This window comes from Mya arenaria, chromosome 5 (genome assembly GCF_026914265.1).
Source record: "Mya arenaria isolate MELC-2E11 chromosome 5, ASM2691426v1".
Taxonomy (NCBI): domain Eukaryota; kingdom Metazoa; phylum Mollusca; class Bivalvia; order Myida; family Myidae; genus Mya; species Mya arenaria.
The window spans coordinates 45228205-45238273 of NC_069126.1; the positions used below are offsets into that span (position 1 = coordinate 45228205).

The 10069-nt window shown below is 39.6% G+C and overlaps 1 protein-coding gene across 1 annotated transcript; it reads left to right on the plus strand.

Moving 5' to 3' along the window:
* Positions 1-3528: 3528 nt before the first annotated feature.
* LOC128234294 (uncharacterized) lies at positions 3529-7617 on the plus strand. Its single transcript, XM_052948457.1, has 2 exons — positions 3529-3873; positions 4049-7617. The coding sequence occupies exons 1-2, from the start codon at positions 3867-3869 to the stop codon at positions 5581-5583; spliced, it is 1542 nt and encodes a 513-aa protein (XP_052804417.1). The 5' UTR covers positions 3529-3866; the 3' UTR covers positions 5584-7617.
* The last annotated feature ends 2452 nt before the right edge of the window (positions 7618-10069 follow it).

Below are 10069 nucleotides of genomic sequence, written 5' to 3' on the forward strand. Positions count from 1 at the left end.
ATTATGAAGGATTATGACTTACCGTTACTCAGAGATCGGTGGTATTAAAGAAGCGACATTAAGCTAATAGGCGAGCAAGTGCGCGATGATCTACTGAATGACATATTCCTTACCTAGCGACACACTTCCATAGTGATCGTATCTGATAATTTCTCAATAAAAGTGTTGATGAGTTTATCACCAATGTTAATGACCACAATAACAACGTCACTATTGTACCTCCTCGTTATCGGTGTAGTAATCACGTGTCACGTGTTGTTGAGTGGACCACGTGGTTTCCCGTCTCGTGTTCTGCACGCGCCTATCGTCAACACGATCGTGATATGCGTGAGATTGTTCCAGCACTTTGCTGATAGCATCGCTCTAATTGTTAATGGAAAGTGAGCCTGGTATATATGGTATTGGGGCTCACACATTCGTCAGTTACGACTTGCAAACACTATTGTGAACCATAAGAGAATTACTTACTACAACTTGTACTTCACGTGTCACCAAACGTCAGCTACTTATTACACGCATCACTATGAGCCTTACATCTTGCGCCATGTACAAAATTAAGAAGTCTGTTTCTAAAGCGTTTAAAAAGATGAACGGTAAAGGTAAATTGCGAAAGAACGGTTATACGAACTTGATAGAGGAAAACACGAGAGATATGAAGAAGCGCTCTGCGTTCAAGAAATTGGTGACGGACGCTGTACGCCGCCCTCTTCTTCCTGTCGCCCACGCGAACCCGTTCACGCGGAAACGGAAGCAAGGCGCAAACAATGTTTCACCCCTGACCGAGGCTGTAGGACGGGACAGAGCTAGCATTCAGTCACTTCCGGTAATAACGGAACACCGGGAACCAGGGGACGGCGAGGAGACGCCCCGACGACCTGCAGAGCTCACCTGTCGGCGTAGAATCTATGACAAAGTGTTGGCGGAGGAGACAGGAGTTGTTATTAAGGGTAAATCTGGAGCAGCCAAGCGAAACAGCGAAAACGACCGTCTATACCGACTGAACACATATAGTGGGGCTGGCAGCGTTGAAAAGCAATCATTGAGGACGCCCGTACTACAAACAAGTAGAACCCCGTTTGACGTCAGATCTGCCCGCACATCAAGGCCAAGGTCTCGAAACTCCGAGCGAAGGTCATCAAGCAAGTTGGCAAGGTCAGGAAACTCGGACGTCAACCAGTGTGGTCAACGGTACAACTTGGTGGAACCGACAACAGGAAATAGAGCTTCATCTTCAACCATGGATTGCGCATTTTTCGAAGTTGACAGTCGACTCAGTGACATTCAAATCTGCGAAGACCCGTTTAGAACAGATACCGTTAAGCTCCGGCAAGAATTTATGTATGGAAAACGCGCTGATGATTCCGCCGCCCAAACGACCATCAGCAGCGTGCTGAATGAAGCCTACCTTACAATTGACGCCGGATCTAGCCGGCTTTCGCACAGTCCCGACGGCACACACTTTGCCGACGACGGACCTCTAGACAGGGCCTACATGGACGCCCCCACCATGGACGGGATGACTTCTGGCGACTACTGGAGTGATCTCTGTGACTGCACCCTGAACCGAGGCTACATTGACGCGTGCCGGAGCGAGGACAGTGATTCTACAGATAGTGATAGAACCATTATCGTATTCTTGTGATAAATTGAATAGTGAAACATTTCTGTTCATTGATCATTTATAGACCAGTAGTCGATACAACTTACAATTTGTTTGTTTTATATGCTCGGACTAATAAATTATTTTTTGCAATTTGTATTACTTTCTTTTCTCAAATTGTGTTCGTATTAAATGTTATTTACTCGGACAATATAATTTTATTGTATATTTTTCACCTTCTTTTCCGAAAAACAAAACTATTTTCCCTGTAATATTTAAGGGCCTTCCATAGCGCGGTGGGTGGGAAAGGCCAGAAAAGTTTCAAAAGCTCACGTTTTATTTAGTATAGAGGAACAATCTTCTCGTTAAAACATAAATCTTTTGCGACGTGTCTTGTGGTAATATGGAGTTGACAAAATTTTACGAAAGAGAATTTTAACAGATTTTGGATAAAAAACATTTGCATATTATCAGAAAAGCCTGTCGACAATACACGTATACTTTTGTGTCAAATACGCCACACTTCCCAATCAACAATGTCTAGTGGTTTATTGATGACATCTTTTCGATTAAGAAAGATATTCAATAGAATAATGAAAATAGTGAATTCAATTATATTTCATTGTTAAAAATGCAAAACTCTTTCTTAAAATTGCTGCAATCCCTACAGCGCCACTGGACATTGTTGATAGGGTAGTGCTGAATATCTTGTCAGAAAAAAGCATATTCATTTATTATAAAAGACATTTCCAAAAAATGCAAATGCTTTTTTATTGAAAATCTGATAAAATATCTTTCGTAATATTTGCTCAACTCTTAATATAACCTACACATGTAGGTATGTGTGTATGTATGTATTATTCTTGGTAAATATTGAACGTCAAAACTGAATACTGGTATTTTTTAAACATTTGGTGTTTTGGTCCTTCAAACGACTTTTGCACTGTTGAAGACACTTAAAGAAATGCAATATTAGCGCTCGGGGTACTTGGTTCAGCTTAAACCAGCTGTTTCTATTTATTACGTACTGCGTAGTTGGTTTATGAATAGGTTATAGAGCCATAAGCATTGTTATAAAGCTGCTATTCAGTTTTGTATTTTTATTCTATTGATATAATAATTTCGTGATGTCATAGTTTGGCAGTATTTCAAATTTCTGCGATTGTCAATGATAGGAGACAGCATAGTCATACCGATGACTATGGTGCGATATATCTGCCAATCAATACACTTCGTGAGTTCTCGCACAATGGTCGTGTAGATCATCATCATCATCATCATCATCATCTCGTCATCATCATCATCATCATCCACATCATCATTACCACCACCACCATCATAATCATCATCGTCGTCGTCGTCGTAGTCATCATCATCATCATCATCATCAACATCATCACCACCACCACCACCATCATCATCATCATCATCGTCGTCGTCGTAGTCGTAGTCGTCGTAGTCATCATAATCATCATCATCATCATCATCATCATCATCATCATCATTATCATCTCATCGTCATCATTTCATCGTCATCATTATCATCATCATCATCATCATCATCATCATCTCATCGTCATCATCATCATCATCATCATCATCATCATCATCATCATGATGTGACTCTACAACCCAAGATATCATTCGACTCAGTGACGAACACCAATCAACGAAATAGAGTGCACCCAAAATTTCTCACTAATTGGCCTATTTGAAGAGATTGAAAATAAAAAAAAAGACAATATAAGTATTATTATCCAGAAAAATTAAAAATGTTTCAGAAATATTTCACGGTAGACGTGCTTAAGTTATTTAAAGAAAACAAGATATACCACAGAACCGATATTGATTATATAAAGTCTATACCAACTTATGTAATTGCGTAATAATGCACACAACTCATTTGTCTACCGTACAGCCTTGTCTGGTTCAAAATGTGACTTGATTTTACATTAATGTTATTCTCTCATAGATTGTTCTGATATTACGGTGGCATAGAGGTGACGTGTTTGGTTGGTAAATTTATCTCGGTCCAACGACTGAGCTTAGGCTTGGCCACGAGAGAACTGTGTCCTGGAAACGAGATAATAAGTCGAAGCCACGAGATATATAAACAATCACATAAGTCACATAATATATGACACAGTTTGAAAAAGATATTTGGTCAAAAAAGTTTTGGCATATAAAATGACGAATTTATTTTGTTACTATTCACACCATTCACAGGACTTAGTGTTCTCATTCTGGAAATTCAACACCTGGAATAATGAACGGTAAACATTATATAATAATTATACACAAAGATTTTTAATGTTGATAAACAAGCTAATTAAATGTCAACTTTGCTAACTTGAACGTTCGTACGAATCACCATTGAATTCAACTATGAAACCTCGCCGTATTTTTTTTCAAGCATACTTGCCTACAAATATTTTCTTATAAATACAGCTGTCAGCGAAGAACTTTCGCGCCAGGTGTATCAATGCATGGACAAGATAGGTTACAGTCCTGATATGGTGAAATACAGGCGTCAAAAGTACAGACAAAGAGATGAACTTAAAAACAGACAAAGGTCAGGGGTCACTAGCTACAAGGTCGGGAGCAAGGGTGAGGGCTTCACGTCGTACAACGAAAGTGACCATGATAGAATGTACATAGACAATAACCTCGTCGGTGTTACCTCAAGGGACGATAGTATAGGCACAACGTCAAAAAGTGACTACGTATTTGATATGATGTCTGATCAGTGTCATCCGGGACATTACAAGTTAAAACTGTTTCAAAAAGGAACACCAGCTGTGAAATATGTTGAAGACTCACTGGTCGTTTGCAACGGAGAATATTACATGTCGAGTGAAATATTTGTCCAAAATCTCCAAAGTATACCACGATACAGCGGAAATTACCAAGGTTGGGAGCGACGACAACGGACGGGCCCGGCAATACCTGCCGCCCGCGGGCTATACTGCAGGGATGACGTCCAAGCGATCCGGTGTCCCTCTCAGCGCAACTTGTTGGCCACCTGGGCGAAGCGGCCACGGGAACATGGGTGGCCGCCTGCGAATCTCATACGAGACGTCATAAGTACGGAGGCACAACTGGTTCCGGTAGGTTGTAAAGGAAGTGCGAGCAGGAAGATGGAATGGAGGTTGTGCTTCAACACCGGAGAGCTTAAACTTACGGATGATTTTAATGAGGTACAATACAAGCTGTACATACTGCTTAAGATGATCAATAAGGAACTGCTCATACCAATAAGTCCAGACCTTTCTTCATACATGTTCAAGAACATCGTGTTATGGCTGGTCGAAAGAAATCCACCGACCATATTTAAAGCGGACCGTTTTCTTGGATTAATGGAAACCGCATTACAGATGTTCTATGACGCCGTGTGCCACGACAAACTTGTTTATTACATGATTAAAGGGAGAAACCTGTTGTTTGGAAGGCTAACACACAAGGATGCCCTTAAAAAGAAATTAGAAGAACTTCAATTAGACGGCCCAAAGGTGGTTTTTCAATGTAAAAAACTCCGGAAGGCTTTGAAGACCGACCCAGAGTCCCTGAAGGCCAGCTGCGCTCGCAGAGACGAGCTTGAGCGTCTACAGCTGGACATGGGAATTATATGGGCGGACGTCTGGAAGCCTGATATGAAGGATTGGGATATGAACGCCCGAGTTCGGGAAATGGAAAACTACCGCCAAGTCACATATCGCCAATATCATATCGCCATTCCAGAGTGGGAGCGCCTTGCCACGTCGGGGTCGGGGGGAACTATATTGCTTCCAGAAATACCGGAGTTAAAACAAGAGGATCAAGCCCGTTTATACACCTCTTACAGAAAACAAGCCCGGGAAATATATGACATTGTGGTTCCTTTCTGGAAAATTGACCGAGGTATAGAAGTTGACGTTGAGATTAAGGAGAGAGTCATTGAGTTGCTAGCAGCTTTACATCTTACCATAGAACTCATGCTGTCATAGCAAACGTATGAGGGCTATACGCGTTATATTTACTGAAAACTGAACACACACACATGCTTGAACGTGTTACAAGCCCTAAACTCGGTGACGGTCAGTGACGTCTTAACTGCAGCTACCAGCTACTTCGATGATAACATTCAAATTGCAGAACTAATTTTAATTCATCAAAAAAAAAACAAACGAGAATTACCTAGTTACTTTCCAAGGATTGGTGGTTGTACCGAGCCTGTCTGTACAATCGTACAACCACGGCCATCTTTGGCGAGCTCGGAGGACACTTCTTTTGATAATTGCTTGTTGCCTGCATCTGACATATAATAAGCTAAGAAAGAAAATTATTTATTACAAGTCTTATTAATTAATTATACATAAAACAGTTTTGATAATTATTTAATTCGTATATATATTTCATTAATTTTAGACAATACGGGGCCTTGTTAAAGTTAACAACGTTGTTTTAAAGCCATCACTGTTAACTTTCAAATCTTTACTGCCTCGGAAGTTTAATGGATAAACCTGTGATATGTTACAGTAGTATTTTTAACCAGATTTGAGAAAACTGTTACTCGTTTAATTTAAATATATTAGCACGCCCTCAATAAATTCACTTTAAAAAGTTAACAAAGATCTCGTTAATCTTATTGTAAACTCTAACAAAGTCCTAAACATCGAACCGATTGTAGCAAATAGCACCATGGCTGCGAGTAAGAACGTTCGTTTTTGCGTTAAATTTGGCAATCAAATTCATAAGGGAGACAACCTTCAGGAAACTGTTAACGTCTTAAATGTTGTTCGTCAGAAGTTCAGTAAACACTTTTTCAATTCAAGACCTAATCGTGTCTCGACGTACTATATTACCTCCAAAATATAGTGACAGATCTACTTTAAACAGAGAGTCTGATCAAAATGACCCTTCTTAGACGTGTTATAGTACACATAAAAGAATTTAGAAAACAATCGACGCCTTTAATCGTTATTTGAGTGTGCCATAGATTTACCAGATTGGGGATGAACCTCGGTTCTAAAAATGTACAGAATGGACCAGTAAGCATTTCCTTAAATTTCCCGATTTATCACTTAAATCTGCACTCGGAAATCATTAACAATACTGTCATTGACTAAAACAAGGTATCGAATGCGGTTTTAAATCGTCGCATTGAAGAATAAAATGCATTGAGTGAGTCGGTAAGCCTTACTAGTAAAAACGTGTATTGTTTTCACGAGATATTTTAATACAGACATAATTTTCATCTAAAACAAGCGTCATCGTAAACAAGCAATTGTCCTTCATTCGGTGCATAGTGTCTTAAATAAAATAAAAGGTTGAAACATATAGAAAACAGTATTAATACTCACCGAATCGAGGGCGTTTTTCACCCCAAACAATGAACCAGGACACCTGGACGCACCTGACAGTACTGCCCATATAGTTGTACATGTAGGTCATGTAGCAATTGATTTGTTGAATGGATATTAGCCCTGTAATTGAGGGATAATTCATTTGTATTATACATTAATTATATTGAAATTTTTCATTCCAATTTCGGTAAAATATGCATATAGATTGTTGAAATATTGTTATTATAGTATTTTTTTGGATGTTGATCGAATATCAAAATGTTAAAACAAAGTTCATTTCTCTGAGAGATGTTAATTTTTACGTCTCAGAAACACTTGACATGTAATTAACTGTAAATATTTTTATTTAAATGTTTGCAGTTAATTAGACACATTCATTATTCTTTCATTGTAAATGTTGATCGTACATTACAGTCATTTATATATAATACTAGTACATTGCAGCTAGACTGATTCTATGTTTTAAGGTATTCAGCCCTTTCATAAAAGGTTCACTTGTGTGAGTGAAAACTTGAAGTTGTATTTCATTTTCTGCTTTAGTTTTCCAACCGCCAGCGATCAAACTTTGTTAATTGTTGTGTACATCATATTGTCTTAATTATCAATACTATGTAAACTTTTTGAATATTTTGTGTTCTGTTAAATTTATTAAATAAAATTCATCAGTATAATGTTTTTCTTTTGTTTGTTTTTAACACAAACAATATTGGCCATTTTTTTCTATTAGTAACAAAAAAAATAACAATTTCAGCGATACACTTCCATAGTGATCGTATTTGATTATTTCTCAATAAAAGTGCTGATGAGTTTATCACCAATGTTAATTACCACAGTAACAACGTCACTATTGTACCGCCTCGTTATCGGTGTAGTAATCACGTGTCACGCGTTGTTGAGTGAACCACGTGGTTTCCCGTCTCGTGTTCTGCACGCGCCTATCGTCAACACGATCGTGATATGCGTGAGATTGTTCCAGCACATTAAAAATACTGATAGCATCGCTCTAATTGTTAATGGAAAGTGAGCCTGGTATATATGGTATTGGGGCTCACACATTCGTCAGTTACGACTTGCAAACACTATTGTGAACCATAAGAGAATTACTTACTACAACTTGTACTTCACGTGTCACCAAACGTCAGCTACTTATTACACGCATCACTATGAGCCTTACATCTTGCGCCATGTACAAAATTAAGAAGTCTGTTTCTAAAGCGTTTAAAAAGATGAACGGTAAAGGTAAATTGCGAAAGAACAGTTACACGAACTTGATAGAGGAAAACACGAGAGATATGAAGAAGCGCTCTGCGTTCAAGAAATTGGTGACGGACGCTGTACGCCGCCCTCTTCTTCCTGTCGCCCACGCGAACCCGTTCACGCGGAAACGGAAGCAAGGCGCAAACAATGTTTCACCCCTGACCGAGGCTGTAGGACGGGACAGAGCTAGCATTCAGTCACTTCCGGTAATAACGGAACACCGGGAACCAGGGGACGGCGAGGAGACGCCCCGACGACCTGCAGAGCTCACCTGTCGGCGTAGAATCTATGACAACAAAGTATTGGCGGAGGAGAGAGGAGTACTTATTAAGGGAGCAGCCAAACGGAACAGCGAACACGACCATCTTTACCGATTGAACACATACAGTGGAGCTGGCAGCGTTGAAAAGAAATCATTGAGGACGCCCGTACTTAAATCAAGCAGAACTCCGTTTGACATCAGATCTGCTCGCAATTCAAGGCCAAGGTCTCGAAACTCCGAGCGAAGGTCATCAAGCAAGTTGGCAAGGTCAGGAAACTCGGACGTCAACCAGTGTGGTCAACGGTACAACTTGGTGGAACCGACAACAGGAAATAGAGCTTCATCTTCAACCATGGATTGCGCATTTTTCGAAGTTGACAGTCGACTCAGTGACATTCAAATCTGCGAAGACCCGTTAAGAACAGATACCGTTAAACTCCGGCAAGAATTTATGTATGGAAAACGCGCTGATTATTCTGCCGCCCAAACGACCATCAGCAGCGTGCTGAATGAAGCCTACCTTACAATTGACGCCGGATCTAGCCGGCTTTCGCACAATCCTGACGGCACACACTTTGCCGACGACGGACCTCTGGACAGGGCCTACATGGACGCCCCCACCATGGACGGGATGACTTCTGGCGACTACTGGAGTGATCTCTGTGACTGCACCCTGAACCGAGGGTACATTGACGCGTGCCGGAGCGAGGACAGTGATTCTACAGATAGTGATAGAACCATTATCGTATTCTTATGATGATTTGAGTACTTAAAAGTTGTGTTCCTTTAACACTGATAGGCCAGTAGTCGATACAACTTACAATTTGTTCGTTTGATTTGCTTATTTCTTGGACTAATAAATTTGTATTTTGTATCTTTTCTCAAAAACTGTCTTGAAATATAAGATTTCTAGGTGTTGATTAACATTAAAAAACACATTTTATCAACATCGTCATCGACGTCCTCGCCGTCATCATCATCATCATCATCATCATCATCATCATCATCATCATCATCATCGTCATCATCATCAACCTCATGGTAATATACATCGTTTGGTTTCGTTAATATAGCATTCATTATATATTCGCTTTATTTTTTACTTTTTTGTTCGTGTGTTACAAAAGTAACTGGTACCACATTGCGTAAATATTACAGGTTATCGTTTATGAATTACAATTTAGGGAGCGACAACGACCAAAGTATAAGTTCGTTTAATGTTAAATACGTATAACTGTCTTACACCTATCGTTTACACTCGGGTAGGTGTGACCTCAAAGCCCATTACATGAATCGACTCAGTCACGTAATAATGAAAGAAATAGAGCGCACGCTCTGATTGACCAGTTTGAAGAGATGGAAACAGTATAAGTGGTATTTTGTTTTTCAAGAAAAGTTAAAGCTGCACTCTCACAGATTTACCCCTTTTTTCTTTTTTTTTTTGTGTGTTGGAAAGAGCAAATTTTTGCCTTAATATCTGGAAACCGATGATATAAGATTGCTGACAAAAGATCAGATCGCAGATTTGCATATTTCCGTCCGAAAATTAATGTTTTATGGTTTAAACCGTTACTAACGGTTTAAGAAAAATGAAAAAAAAACATTAAT